Raw genomic sequence first — 16,603 nt, 5'->3', positions numbered from 1 at the left:
AAATATGCACGTCATAGACTATGAGCCTCTAGTCCTCCAAGAAGATTTGAGCAATGAAGAGCAGCCTACATAAATTACTACAAGGTGATAAGGATTATGGTGTTCCAAATATTCCAACTGAACCTATTATGCTATCCAAGGCGAAGAAGATTCAACAAGCATTCATTTTTCATCTACAAAATTCAATAGACTCGATATTTTTCATATACAAAATTTAATAGACTTGATTTAACATTACAAGCTAACTCAATTGAGAAATGACCCTTTGGAGCTTCATAAGTGAATATTTGCACGGTTGAAGTGGAGGATGAGGTCGTTATATATAGCACTTGATTAGTAGTTTGTTTGAAAACTTTATTTGTTATTTTAATTTCATAAGTTATTGTAGTGGGTAAAAGGGTGGGAAGTTACTTGTCAAAATAGTCCTAATTTTTTTAGTGGACATTTGAAGGGCAGTGCCGAGTATCTCTACAATCATGGCCACAACTTTTGTAGTGGTCATTTGAAGAGTTGAAAAGATACTGTAAATACCCACAAATTAATATGTAATACCCACAAATTAATAGGTAAAAAGACATGATTTTGGTATGAATGAAATTGAGCTCTTAAGTGAGACTTTCTTCCTTAGAAATTTTAGCATAATTTTTGTCATTTCTATGTTTTAAGCAATTCTTCTGGAAAGTATTATCTGAGTTATTCAATCAAGTTTTGATCAAGTTCGATGGTGGAGTGATTCAATTTAGAACTACAATCTTACCTCTGTATCTTTAATCTTAAAATGTAATCTAATTCTAGTCTTATTTCTTGGTTATCCAAATTTTGTAGAAGGATATGTTGATTTCTCTAATTCAAAGGTTCTTGTTTCAACAAAAGCTTAGATCATTGCGGTGAGGATTAGGATTGTCTTATCACAAGGTGTGTGAAGACCTGATGGAATAAGAAAATTAGTTTGCTCAAAGTGAGTAGCTAAAGTGGCAACCTAAGAGCGAGATGAGAGCCGGACACCTAGAGTTATTACAAGACTAGGAACTCTCAAACACGAAACTTGAGTGTCCAAAATTTTGAAATAAGTAAAAAACTAAAATAATATATACATACATACACAAACACACGTGCCTCCAAGAGCTATTAGATATTGGTCTATTATGATGATAATGATAAAAGGAACTAGCAAAACATCTAACCAAGATAACTTAGAACCATAGAACCATCTAACCAAGATAACTATCTTAGAATAGCGAGAACGAACCATTAGAAATGATGGCTCATATAGGGCTAAGAAGGACAAATTATGATATCACATCATGACTCTAAGTTGAGCTACTTACGGAGTATTTTTATAATTCATGTCCTTTTGTGTTAGTATTTTTTTTTTTGTAGGATATGGTACTTTGAATTCTCTCCATTGCCATACACTAAAAGATATAACACAACTTGTACCTAACATGATGCCTTATATAAAGCCTACCCAAATCACTTCAAACTAACATTTACGAACAACATAAGCAAAACAAGAACCTGAACCTAACTCTCTGTAACATAATGGCTATCAGTTTCATCGTCCAGGGCCTCGACGAGCTAGCTAAAACACTGGACATCCTTTAACGACGATCCCGGGAGCGGTTGGACACTGAGCCAAAGGACAGTGATCAGGTTGTGATCCCCACCACCTCAAGTTATGTCCCCCATTCTGCAGCACAATGAAAAGCAGCACGCCCATGAACGCTGTCCCTGCGTCGAGCGCGGCCGAGAGGACGTAGTTGTACTTCTGCCACCATCGCTTATGGTATCGGAAGACGAAGTAGTTGAAAATGGTACCAGTGATGAGCCAACTAGCTATGTTTGTAGGAGTTGCTGGTGGCATCCCTGCAAAGCCATAGGATATAACTGGTATGTTTATCAATGCAATCCATTTCTTTTCAGGGAAAGCTTTACTCAATGCCCAAATAGGAACTGGAAGAACAGCTCCAATCAAGAATAGCCACACCAAGTTTCGATACAACCCGCCCGGTCCAAACAATCGCCTCGGTCCTATTAGTCCCCTGATAACAGATGCATCAAACGTCACTCGGTATTTCGGACACGTCCATGGACTATCAGGTTGGAGAGCCTCAGTATCACAGATGTTCTCTATATTTTCTAACATCCACCAAGCAACAGCGAGGTTAATCGTCCCGGCAACGAGTGTCCCGACTAACTGAGAAAACACGAATCAGTCAAGATCATAAACTCTCAAAAGAAACATTGAAGTTTGCTAAAAGTGAGAGAAAAGCATACCGTCCATGAAACAAGGCGACATGGGTGAGAGTAGCAGTGAACCTGGCAAAGCCAGATCCAATGGAGAGGGCAAACAGTGGGCTAAGATACAGCTTCGAATAGTTATTATAAGCAGCAACATTGAGATCAAATTTGGGGGTTAAAACCTTGGTAGTATCATATTTCTGGCCGGTTCTGGTGAAGAGCTGATTAGAGAAAATGGGGAATTTGCGGGCGTCGAAGGTGTTGAACTTCCAGTAGCAAACAGGGAGGATGATATAAATGAACATCACAAACCCAACACCCACGTTTAGAATTGAGGACCATGGCGACACCAGTGGGCTTCCATGGTAGGCCGAAATCCCAGCCCAATCAAAGCTGAAAGCACCGAGCCCAAGTCCACTTTGGCTCGACCCAATTTGCTGAGCCGTGATGCTGCGAGGCCAAACCCAACAAACCCACGAGAAGAATGACAAGATTTGTAACAAGTAACCTGGAAAAACGTAGTACACAAAGCTGGCTCCCATAAAGATCAAGAAGAATTTCATCCTTGTCATCCCTTTTGATTTGTCTTCCTTCTCATGAAGAGCTCTAAAACAGGGGGGAAAACAGAGCAAGGCAAAGAAAACAGAGCATGTCAGAGTTAAATACTGCTAAGCCTCTGAGCTCCAAATCTGGAAAAGGGATTAAGAAAGGGTACCTAAACAGAGAAACCTGTGCCAGATTTGCAGGCCACCACATTTCAACAGGATCTACCAGGTACCTTCTCAGCATTCCAGCCCATCCATATCCCAAAATCTGAAGAACAGCCAAAGAGAAAAAGATTCAAAACAGGGGAATGTGAGAAAAGGGTCTAGATCTTATCAATCGGGATGTTTTAGAAAATGGTTGTTCATTATTTTTTACTTAAATCGATATTCGAAAGACAACTTTTGAATTAGCCCCTTTTCATTCATAAAGATGCAAACCTGGGTAGTTAAGACGATGAGAAGGGCTAAGAAGAAATTCAAGCCCTGTTTATAATAAGCTTTCATGACAGTAATGGCGCCGATGGAATAGGCGTCGCCACCACCATAGGAGATGCCACAGTTAGCAAAAATGGTGATAATAACATGCTCCTTCATATTGAAAGGGCCAGGATTGAGACTAAACTTCCATCGAAAGAAATGGAAGTCCCTGTTTGGGAGAGTGGAGGCCATGAAGCGACCAATTGGGAGAACAGCGATCTGCATAAGAATGGCGGAGATGGCGAGTGGCTGAGAACGGTAAGTGAAGAAAGTGTTGAGGAAAATGAGAAGGCAACAAGAAACGAGACCAAGAACCCATGATCGAAAAGTCATCACAGGAAGAGTCGGGTCGTCAGTTTCCGGCACCACCAGAGCCACCTCCTCCACCGAGCACCGTTCCTCAGAAGCTAGTTCGCCGCCGCCATTGGACATATCAGCAGCGGCAGAGGAATCTGGATGGGACGGGGTTTCCGAGGACATTGAGAAGGCGTTAACGGGGAAAACAGAGAGAAACAGAGGAGGATGAGAGAGAAAGGGAATTGAAGGAAGAAGAAGGTAAGAAGAAGGAGAAGAAGAAGACTAGGAAGTCAAAGGGCTGATTCAGAAATGTCAGCGATGTGTTCAATATTTATACTTACTTTTTTCTTTTTACATTTTCATTTTAATTGATATTTATGGATTTTTTGTAAGTGATTATGTTCAAACAATGATCTATAAATAGAGATTATTAAAGTGAGAATAACACACAAAAATGGCCTTCCCCACGAGCTCTCTCGCCACATCATCTGCCAACTCGGCTCCACACACGATTCCATTCCACCTGTCAACATCGGATACAAGTGGTCTCAACTTAAGTTGACGTAAATCCCGAACGCCGTTTTGACGCCGTCCACCAATCTTCATAGGATTACCGTCCAACCGTAATCATTGAGGAAACGTTGTGGTTATATTCCAATAGAGTGTTTGCCAGGTAGATATCAGCCTCGTGTTTGGAGTGTGTTTTGTGCGTAAAAGACGGATCTAGTGGAGTCCACGTGGCTTTACGTCATTAATTTGTTGAATTTTTGTCGTAAAGGAAAAAAAAGATATATTTATGGTAAGGTAATGAAATCTGAACTGTTATGTTAAATTTATGAGGTGTCGTTCTTTTCTTTTTTCTTTTTAAACAAATTAATTGCTTCACCTTTAAAAAGAATCATAATAAAAGTATTTACTATGTTTATTTATTTATTATTCAAAAGTACTAAAAGGTGTAGGATAAATACAAAAAAAAAAAAAAAAACATCTAAAAGTACATTGAATATATAGATAAAATATAATGAAACTTAAAACTATAAAATACAATTTTTTTTTAAAGGATCAATAATAAATACATTTATTAGATTTTAAATTAATAAAAATACCCTTAATAGTTTTAAAATTTTCAGTAATATTCTTGATTTTTTTTAAAAAAAATAAAAATACGGTTATTATTGATTTCATCGTCAATACTTTAGTTAGTACCTTAAACTTTAAAATTTTCATTAGGTTAGTATATAAACACAAACTTTAAAGCTTTTTAAATTTTTTTAAGGGTTTTAAGGTTACTTTAGAAAATTTATGAGTATTTTTTTCTTTTTAATTTTTTAAAAATTTAAGAGTATTTTTTTTTGAAATTTTTAAGAAGGTTTAAAGAAACTTTTAAAAGTTTAAAAATATTGTTTTAAAAAATTTAAGAGCATTTATTAGTTTTGGTTGGCGATTATTATTGGAAGTGAGTCCCTTAATTTAGTGAAAGATCATGTGTTTATAAGCAAAGAATAATATCTCCATTAGTACGAGGTCTTTGGGAAGCCTAAAGCAAAAGAGAGCTTATGACCAAAAGTAATCTCTATTTCCAAACTTTTCTAAGGAATAATTGCTTCAGTGAATTACCATTTCGAGAATATCTAAGATATATGTTTTACGTTCTCTATGCGGAAATGTTTCATTTTAATAAGTTGACTATTATTCAAAAGGTCCCTAAATCCCTATTTGCTTAATGAGGATAATAAAACGTATCATCAATTCATACCTAAATTAAAGCAACATTAACCCTAAATCCCGATCCTTATTTGCTTCTAGGATCGTAAATCCCTAAATCCCTATTTCCTTCTAGATAAAACATATCACCCTCTCTTTTTGGATTGAGTTGTCGGGTTGTTAAAAAAATTATTTTTTTAAAAAAGGTTTTATTTATCCACTATTTATAATTATTCCGATACAATCTTAGATAAAAGATGATTGAAAGTTTACAAACAACTAAAACAAACACTTAATTGAGAATCGGTTAAAGTAGGAAAAACATAAAGATACATGAATAAAAGAACAATAAAATGATTAGTTTAAATATACCAAAGTAAAGAATATTATAAAAATATTTTAATTCTTACCTATACGTGACTTAGAGATGATACTATAATGAAGATGTATTCGACGTCAGTCAAATACATGTTTTTATTGAATTTGTTTTTCTTTTTTGGATTTGTGTCAATGTTGAACTATGTTTATATATATATATATATATATATATATAAATAAATAAAAAAAAGATGAAACTAAAAATTAAAAATAAAAAAAATTAACATAAGAAAAAGAAACTAAAAATTAAAAAAAAAATTAACATTAAAAGAAAAAACCACAAACTAAAAATAATAATAAAAAAAAATTAAGGATAATAATAAAAAAGAATTAAAATAATAAAACTAAAAACTAAAATAAAAAAAAATTAACCTAAAAAAACTAAAAACTAAAAATAATAATAAAAAAGAATTAAAATAATAAAACTAAAAACTAAAATAAAAAAAAATTAACATAAAAAAGAAAAAACTAAAAACTAACTAGAAAAAAAATAACGATAATAATAAAAAAGAATTAAAATAATAAAAGAAAACCTACTGAGGGAAACTAGCAACAAACTAAAAATAATAATAATAAAAATTAACATAAAAAACAAAAACTAAAAGAAACTAAAAACTAAAAAAAAAATGAACATTAAAAAAAGAAAATCAAAACTAAAAAAAAAATGAACATAAAAAAAAAAGAAATAAACTAAAAACTAAAAAAAAAAATAACATAGAACCGAAAAAACTAAAAAGTAACAAGAAAAAAAAAAAACGCAAGTGATCTTCATGCTCTGCTTCTGTCTTAGAGTATACCAATATATTATCGATGAATACTATTACAAAGGAATCGAGGTAATCTTTAAACACTCTATTCATAAGCTCCATGAAAACCGCGGGGACATTAGTGAGGCCAAAAGACATAACTGTAAACTCGTAATGTCCGTAGTGACTTCGGAAGACTGTCTTAGGGGATGTCTTCTTCTCTAATCCTCAATTGATGATACCCCGATCTCAGATCTATCTTAGAGAACACAGACGCCCCTTGTAGCGGATCGAACAAGTCATCTATCCTCGGAAGGGGATACTTGTTTTTGGTAGTGACCCTCTTCAGCTCTCGATAGTCTATGCACAAGCGTAGAGTCCCATCTTTCTTTTTCACGAAAAGTATAGGGGCTCCCCAAGGCGAAACGCTAGGGCGAATGAACCCCTTGTCCAAAAGCTCTTGTATTTGCTCTTTTAGTTCCTTAAGTTCAGCGGGAGCCATTCTGTACGGTGCCTTAGATATTGGTGCTGTTCCAGGTTCCAGATCAATTCCAAAATCAACCTCTCTATTAGGAGGCAACCCAGGAAGGTCTTCAGGAAAAACATCTTCGAACTCCCTGACCACTGGAATTGATGAGATTGTGGGCTTGACTCCCCTATCAACAGTTACACTGGCTAGAAATGCCCACGCCCTATTATGGATCATTTTCCTAGCCCTCAGTGCCGAGATCACCCCCGGGGTTTCCCTAGTCGACGACCCCCTGAAAACTAGGCCCTCCCTTGAAGGATGTCTTAAGGTTACCATTCGAGACTCACAATAAATAACGGCTTGGTTTGCACCTAACCAATCCATACCCAAAATAATATCAAAATCCACCATGACTAACACAATTAAGTCAGCCTCAAACTCCCACCTTTCCAGCCCTAACTCTGTGAGTGACCTCAAGTAATTTCTTTGATGGTATGGATACCAAAAGGGTATTCTCAAAAGGCTCTAATTCTAACAAAGCTTGCTTAGCAAATGCAGCAGAAATAAAAGAGTTTTAGAGCCAAAATAAAATAGAGTGAATGCCAAATGCCCATAAATGGGTAGCGTACCTGTTACCACATTGGCGGGTTCCTTAGTCATTCTGGCTGTGGTGGCATGGGCTACTGCTCGCCCCTGTTGCTGTTGTCGACCTCCTTGACCTCCTTGATACTGAGCGATAGGTCGATTCACCTCAAGTGGATTTCTGTGGGGACAATCAGCAACTCGGTGGCCTGGCTCGCCACACCCATAACATCCACGCAGGACATGGATCATGAGCCACAACAAACCCTTGGATCTCATCCCTGAGGCCCGCAATAAAGCGATTGATTCGCATTTTCTCAGTACTCACAAATTCAGAAGCAAAACGTGCTAACTTGTTGAATTCTATATCATAATCCTCCACTGATCTATCTCCCTATTTCAACCGGAGGAATGCTGTAGAGTTCTGGATACCGGAAACGACCGGATAATATTTCAGAAGGAAAGCCTCTCTAAATTGCTCCCATAAAACAAGACCTTCACCAGGACTGAGCGTCTTGTGGGTGGTCTTCCACCAGAAATGTGTCTCTCCATTCAGCATAAATGTGGCACAGTGCACCTAATATTCAGCGGGGCAGTTCATATACCGAAAGACTGTCTCTATTGCTTCCAACCAAGCCTCCGCTACTACGGAGTCTATCTTACCACCCTCGAAAGATGTTGGGTTAAGTTCCTGGAAATACCTCAGATAATGGGACTCAATTGTCACGCTCTCATCACGTCTGGGGCTACGTGTTCGATTCTGTTGATTCTGATGTGCCATCAAAGTCTGCAGGATGAGAGTGGTTTGTGCCTGAGTTTCCATAGTAGACCTCATAAAGGACTCTAGGAAATCCCTAGAGTAAGCCCCCGTCTACTCCACACCCGGTACAGTTTCCTGAGGAATTCCCTCAGGAGGGTCCCTAACCTCAATCCTTCTTAGCCTTAGCTTGGGAGGCGGCGGTGGTGGCTCTTCTGCTTCCCCCAGCATGAGGCATATCATCATCCACATCTGGGGTTGGATGTTGTACTGAAGGTGGGATTTGTTCGACCTCAGGTAGCGGAACAACAGCGTCCCTACGGGGTCTACCCCTACCCCGTCCACGCGTGGCTTTGGTCTCTTGTTCTTTGGGCGGCATTTTCTAACATAGATCAGGAAGAACAAGAAAAGGTCCACATGTCAATGGATAGAATGACACACAATTTTTTTTTTCTTTTTCAGATAAGATCATAATGTTGTCAATAAATCACAACTAAGCAAGAAGGAAGTTTAATTCTCTCAATTTCCACAGAGTTTAGTCTCATGGATTTACCTTATCGTGGTAGGGCATGTCGGCGGGCTAAGTCACAGAGGATACATGACTCTAACTAAATGTGTCTACAGAACCAATAACCTGACAGCTCTGATACCAAGTTTGTCATAACCCAAAATTTCGACGCATCAAAATTACCAAGTGTGACTCGACAGACTATTCAATGCATGAAAGTAGAAGAAAAACGAAATGCAAAAATTTCAAGTATAAAATTTCCTCGCGAGTATTAAAGCGTTCAAGTAGAAAAGAGTTACATTGTATAAAATGGAAAAGAAAAAAGATCGGGGTACATGATGAAATAAATGCCAAGTACACAAAGGTAAACTAGACAGACGCCCCGAGACGACAATTCCTCTGTGACTTTCAAGCTCCCAAACACCCCCTTTGCCACGAAGTGTAAATTCACGGACCTGAGAAAAGAAAAAAAAGGGAGACGGGGTGAGTATAAATATATACTCAGTAAGCAACCTACTTGTAGGCTCTTAATCACATCTAAGTTCACGAGAGAACCACCAACTATACTCCGGACTCTAAAGTCTCAATGCTCTCAGTTCACAGATCGGGGTAGAAGGACTTAATCTTTGTAGCGGTACTCAACGTTTGAAGATGAGGTGCTCCCTCATAACTACATGTACCTCTCGTACAACCCAGCTAGAATTAGTCACTGCATGGTCAACGTCCTTCCATAGGATGGAACTCATCATGCAGGTGACCTTGACCTACCCACATGATCAACATCTAACCGTAAGACGGATCCCCATGCAGAGTAGTCGATCTACCACTGAGTAACACTTCCCTAACAGGCGTCTCACCTAGCTCAACAGCACCACACCGGAGTAGGAAGGGAAGTGGAGTATACTCAAACGCTATACCAGCTACGGTTGGCTAAGAGGTTCTCTCTCTACACCTCAAGGTCCTAACATGGTTCTCTTTGTCTCAAGGGTAGGTAGATTATTGAGTTAGGGGCCCTAGTTTCCAGAATCACTCAATCAAGGCTTACAAACCCATAACAGTCCAGGGTTAAAGGGTCTCTCCCTCTAAGCATCGCTCACGACAACATGGACCATATTTTCAGGAGGGTCCCCTATCTAAATCCCACTCGATTCCTACCAGAGTTCACCATAGGCAAAACACAACACTACAATTTATCAACCATATCATAGGTTCACGCAATCATTCAAGAGGAGTTTATGTATGAATAACAACAAATACAGCCATACAAGCTCAACGGGGCGACATCATCTATCAACACCCGGAGCGCAGATACACAAATCCTCCAATCCACTAACATAGAATGAACAGATAAACCCAGTAGATAGATAGTCTAACAAGAAAACAAATATTGAGCACGAAATCTCATAAAGGCAGCAAGTCCAACAGATATATATTCAACTTCCTAAGTACAGAGGATCATTGGATGTAGCCACCTACAGGTAATTTGCTCTAGCATGCATGCAAAACCAAGTGCACCCTACAAGTATTACTTCCTAAATCCGTATGGTTACTTACAGTATGTCGTGTGCCTTCTGGATCTTGATTACAGTCGTATCGGAGTCCAAAAATTACGATTTATCTATATAGAGACCTAGTTCACAGTAAAATAGGATTAACACTGAAATCGGGATGAAAAACGGGTGAAAACAGGGCACTCACGCGCCTGCACGTACTCACAGGGGACTCCCACGCGCCTGCACACTTCCCTACGCGCGGGTTCCACGTGTAGGGTGTCACAACCATACTATGAAGAGAGTAGGTTGTGACCCTCACGCCATGACAAGCAAAGTGGCGTCCCTCAAGAGACGCCCATCCGGCCATATGCAGGCCAATATAGAAGAGTGCCATGATGCCATCAAGGAGGACGATGCATCATCCAACACACCACCACGCAAAGTGGGCATTGAAGACATGTTGAGACATAAGCAAGACAGAGACATCAGAATAGACATGAAGAACAAGATAGGCTTGTTGAAGGGCCGGGTGGGCCCCGGGCCTTAACCTCAAAAGTTGGGGTTTCGGAAGGAATTTGGGCATGCGGTTCGGGAGTTAAGTCCGCCTATATTAAATATAAATGCTCGCCAAATTTGGTGTCAATCGGACACCGGACGGACAATGCACGACAGCGTATGACACCTCACCAAAATCATGTCTACACCTGGTAAATAAAAATGGCTCAAAATGTACTATAGGGGTACCATGGTGTCAGCTCTCCACCACCCCTGGACCCTATGGCCTAAGTGAGCTACCTTGTGGCACATACGTGTGTCACAATGTGGGCGAGCGTGCCGAGACGAGTGTCTCGAGCGACTTTCTTTGAAATGGGTGTTTGAAGGACAGTACCGGGCGGCACAGGTGTGCTGGTATTGCGCCCTAGCCCGCGTGTTGGAGGTTGCTGCATACACCCGCTATCCGATACGGTATCCGTAAATGACTCGACATGGGCACGGGAGGGCCTATGCCTCGATAGAACCCAGATGGATGGATGTTCGAGAAGTCCCGATGAGATGAACGTCACACGGGCCCATTCTTGATGGCATGACCGAATGAGTTATGACGGCCGACGACATCTTGAGACTCTGGATGACATCAAGACATATGGACCCTGTCGATGGGGGATCGAGATGGCAAGATGAGATGCGACGTTGTATTGAGAGACCTTGGCCCGAGCAGAGGCAAGGTCAAGCCGAATGAGTTGGCCTAGCGTAGAGACAAGTCGGATGTGTCGCAGACGATTGAACATGCACGCACAGGCGGCGTGTGTGGTTGAAAAAGCTTGGATTCCGCACAAGTGATGTTCGATTGGCGAAGACAAACCTTGCCCAAGGTTCGACGAAGCTACAAAGTTGGGGCGAAAAATATATATGGGGCTTAATTCCCCTTAAGGCTAGTCGTGAGTGTGTATAGATCACGACGCCGCACGGTAAAAAATGTAGGATCGTGATAGTTGGTATCAGAGCCAACCTTTGTGTGTCTAGTCGGGCAAGGTAGTCAAGAGAAATGAACCCAAGAGTTGATCGAAGACCTTGCAAGTGTGTCAAGAGTGCCGAAGTGGGCAGGACAGTTGCCGGTCAGAATTATAATCAGTTGGGGGTTGAAGCCAAGACTACCCGAAGTTCATTAGTGTCATGTGTTGACACCTCAATATGGGGAGATCTACCCGTCAAGCAAAATTAAGCTCACTTGACAAGAGCTTGCAGTTCCGAAGTAGACACGACAGATGAAACAGAAAGCGCCATGACGGTGCCTTCCAAAGAATCATTCACATTAGAGGAATAATGTCAATGGTTACAAGCAGAGAAGCCAAGAGTCGAGAAAAGACAAGTGTCGACCAAGTGCAAAAGCCGTATACAATGTAAGTCCTTATGGGGGGACGACCTTGCTGCAAAGAGGCAGCCGAGTTCGAGCGGGGGAGAGCAACATCAATAAGTCTCTCACCCCGTAAAGATGCTCGGACATACGAGCACACGTGTATTCCTTGAGCCACCCCCTTGTGCCTAAGGTGGATGACTCCACAACAGATGTCAAGACCAATATCCTCTCGAGAAGTGAGCATCAAGCTAGAAGTTCAAGTACAGCAATAGTCACACGAAGGTGGCAAGTACAAAGAGTTGGTCGAAAGACAGTGCCAACAATTGAAGAGACTGTCAAAAAGTTTTTGACTTTGCTCAATAGAAGAGGTGGTCGCGACCAAAGAGTGTCGCGGCTGGGCTTGCGAGCCCCATCCCGAGGGGTGCACTAATTTTTGTGATCCACAGAGAACACACACACTGGGGCCAAGTTGGCCACAACAGGGCAAAGTGCCCTTTTTAAGTCCATAGTCGTCTGGGGAGTGTCTGCAAAAGAGTCAGCCTTGCCCACAACTATTGCAAACACTGGATAGCCGCGTCTATGTTGCGAGTCTCGGTGGCCGAGTCCAAGATGGGCGAACAACAGAAATAGGTCCGAAGGGGGATAGCCATAGATAGTAGTACCAAGTCAAGTGGAGGCAAGTTCACCCAACAACTGACCAAGTCAAGAGTCAGAACGTGGTGCCACCATGACAAAAGAGAAGTCAGAAGCATCCACTCGAACTTGTCCCCAATTTAGCAGAAGACGTCAGCAAGACGAGCATTATGACAAAAGATAGTCAAGTGCTCAACAATTTGATACTTTCCTGAAACACAACCAAATCTAGCGAGTCGAGTCGCCAATAGTCAAGGAGTTTGGATCATCATCGGGACGATGCCGAGATTGAGTGGGGTAGAATTTCACAATCAGTGAGGCGAATGCGCCCGAGTAACTTAAGGGCTACAACATTAAACTTAAATGTGACTGCCGTGACTTTGTATCGATAGCCTCCACAAAGATACAAATAATTCGTATATGAGTGTCTTAACTTTACCTGAAAAATAAGTAACACGTGACTTGAGTATCTAAAGCTCAGTACTTATCCCAGTGTTGGAGTTGGGAAATGCAATCATGGTAAGTAAGACCTATCTTTTCATAAAATTTTTCCTTAGTCTCAACTTTCTAATCAAGATAAGGTTGAATGTATAGTACTTCTCTACACACGGCCCATGTATGTGCACATGTACCCACCAACAGGCTCGTATATGTACCTCTGGGCCTAACTACGGGTTAGCGCACATTCACGCTGTTGGAAGCCACTGAGGGAAAGGAACACGCATAATATCATGGTGTACGCATCCGTACTAATCATAATGAATGAAGTATCCTGATGCACATGACATACAAAATGCATGAGATATCGTTAAGACATGCATACATATACTAGACATATCTTTAATGGTTAACACACATGATTTATCGATGTCTCATAGGCATGATGTGAACATGTTAACATAATACACATGGTGTAACATTTGGAAGTACATACATCATATAACATTCATATAACATTCATATCATAATGTAATTTCATAACATAGCATAATCATACATAACATAACATCATAAAAATATGACACGTACAAGGGCCATAATGTACCTGTCTTTCATACAACATACAAATCATCAAACTAAGTATATAGGCGTCGAACAGTAAAACCTCTTATTTGGTTGGTCTAAGTCAAAGTTGCTAATTATTCTTGGTATAAGTCTTAATTTGCTCGTTAAAGTTCAATTCAACCTATATTTGGCCCACAACATCGAATTATGGGTCAGGTCAATTTGGGTTACTGGATTGCATAGATCATTGTGTTGGTTTGGCAATTGCAGTGTGGCAGGAGAAATCTAGGCCGCTAGTATCACTTGTGTGGACTCAACAACCAAGGTTTGTATGGCTAGGTTGCCAAAGTTTTGATCTAGAGCTTTGTTCGATTTTCAAAGCTGACTTCATACTTACTTTCGTACTTATTGATCTGTAATGTGTGTCGAGTCGGTCAAGTACTTGCGAAGCATGGACATGTGGAATACATTATGAATCACGGAGAGGGATGATGTGTAACTACTCTAGATTTCTACTTATTTAGAGTTGCTACCGTCATCATAGCGTAATCATTTCTATGTGGAAATAAACGTTTAAACTTCTTCATAGGACATAAATTTCATGTTAAAACACAGTTATGAACTTACATGTTCCAACAAAACACCTTTAAAATGACATAATATTAAACTAAATGAAATAAATAAAAATTTAAATTAAAAACATCTTATTCTAACCTAAGTCTAAGAAAATAAATGCGAATACCCTTTGTATGTGTCATGGTCTCGAATTATGATATCGTTGTTAGCTGTACATAGATGTCTTGCCTTTACCTGAAATAAAAGTAGTACGTGGCTTGAGTATTTTAAGAAATACTCACTAAACGACGCCACTACTAGGGTTAAATGCAAACACATACAATCATGAATAGAACCTATCATACCAGTCTATTTTCCTACGGCAGCTATCCTAACAGACAATTGGATGTGTACTTAATTTTCCTACACACGGTCCACAGAGTCTATTTTCCTACGGCAGATACCTTAACGATTGGATGTGTACTTACGGTCCACGCGTGCGAGTATGGACCAACAAATCAGTTCGCACACCTCCTTGCATTACAAGAATAATAAATACAATAGCTTACGAAAAATGCTATCATAGACTTTTTTAGCATGTTTTTGTACATCACGACAACCAATGTTATTAGAAATTTGAGACTTTTTATAGCTATCATAGATGTTATAATAGAGTATATACATTGCTATGAACCCATCTTATAGCATTTTATTAAAGCTATAATATATTTAATATAGCTAAAATATTGTGCTATCATTATCCTGACATTTTTTTAATACTATAATATAGCATTTATAGCTTTAATTTGTACTATAATAAAGTTATTTATTCATTTATAATCATTATAATCACATATTTTTAATAAAATATAATTCAAATACTCATTTTTTAACTAAATAAACACACATGAAATTCTCGTAACACATTAAATACCATAACTTCCATTCATAATTGAGATTTCATAATCTATTTCAAGAATAGTATTCAATCCTTTCCTAACATATAGTTATTCAAACTATACAAGATAAAATATTCTCCCGTGTAAAATTATTCAAACGATACAAGACAAAATATCTACTATTTGCAATGATGTTTAACGAACCGCTATCATGTCAAGACTTCTCTTTGAAGTGTAAGTCCTCTATCATCTTCAATTTCCCGTAAAATACGAACAATCCGAACTTTATTTGTACCTATATGTGTTGGTCATGGCCTCGTCTTTAGACACACACCTACATCGAATGTGCATTAATAAATAAGTAAAAAATCAATAATACAAACATAATTAGACGTTTACAAATAGTAATAATGTTGCAATATTTTCATTATTTTCGTGGAATTCCCACAAGAAAGTTGAGAGATAAACTCACAAAGGGTAAAATACAAGCCACATTTGCACTCATACCATGATTTAAGAGATTTTACAAGGAGAATATTTGTACATAAAGTCGATCATAGCAAAGAAATATACATCCGCGACAAATAGCCACATTTTGCGGAATAGCTTTTTAAGCCATTTCACCTAAAAAATGATAAAAAAAAAACATAATTGAAGTACAAAATTTTGTATCGATAAGTCACTATGAGTTAACTATGAAAGCACATAATAAACCAAAACAAAATCTATTGAAATATAATTCACAACGTTCGAAGTATCAAAATATACTTAAATAGATTCAAGGTTCTCGTGTCTGAGCTAAGTACAACTATGAGCAAAACTATCTCCTAGACGTCTCATATCTAAAATGAACGAAAAATTTTACAAGAATGATCTTGAAGAATATGCTCATTACAATAGACAAGTTGTACACCTACATCAAACTTGCTAAATAAAAATGAATGAGAGAAGATAGGAAAAAGAAAATGGCATCTTAAAGAGACTAAAGGTCAGAGCATGTTGCAGTCGAGATATAGAGAAGAACCCTCTTTCAAATATACAACATGGATTCTCGAGAATGGTTCTTCTGGTCTAGCAAAATAAATGGATCGGCATTGAAGCTTGTTGCATTATAAAATTGGGTACACCATTACATAATATGTACTTCTACCAATACACGTTGACTTATAGATGGTTAGTTTAAGAAGCACTCAGAATGCGAACGCCAGAAACCTAATATTCACAAAATTTTTCAAGAAGCATTTGCCTTCATAAAAAGATTTCTACCCTCTTTATCGTTATTAATATCCATACATGCACTAATCTATCAACTCAAAAGGAAATGAGACCCTCTAATAAAATGATGGGTGACTTGAAGAACCTCAAGACAACCGAAAAACAGAGAATTATAAGAAAGGAGAAATATCATAAAAATATCTTCTTCAGCCTCCCCCGAAGTATGGGGAAATGAACCAAC

General features: G+C 38.7%; 1 protein-coding gene across 1 annotated transcript in view; it reads right to left on the bottom strand.

The window, feature by feature from the left end:
- Positions 1–1,437: 1,437 nt before the first annotated feature.
- The window catches only part of LOC111434112 (oligopeptide transporter 3-like), a 44,882-nt gene continuing 29,716 nt past the window's right edge, over positions 1,438–16,603 (bottom strand). The window contains exon 6 of the mRNA XM_023071423.1: positions 1,438–2,197. Within this exon, the coding sequence (XP_022927191.1) occupies positions 1,583–2,197 (615 nt within the window). The 3' untranslated portion in view covers positions 1,438–1,582. The remainder of the gene's footprint in view (positions 2,198–16,603) is intronic.

The sequence above is a fragment of the Cucurbita moschata genome, unplaced genomic scaffold (genome assembly GCF_002738365.1).
Source record: "Cucurbita moschata cultivar Rifu unplaced genomic scaffold, Cmos_1.0 Cmo_Scf00044, whole genome shotgun sequence".
In the NCBI taxonomy this organism is placed as follows: domain Eukaryota; kingdom Viridiplantae; phylum Streptophyta; class Magnoliopsida; order Cucurbitales; family Cucurbitaceae; genus Cucurbita; species Cucurbita moschata.
This window is presented reverse-complemented; position numbering and strand designations above follow the sequence as displayed.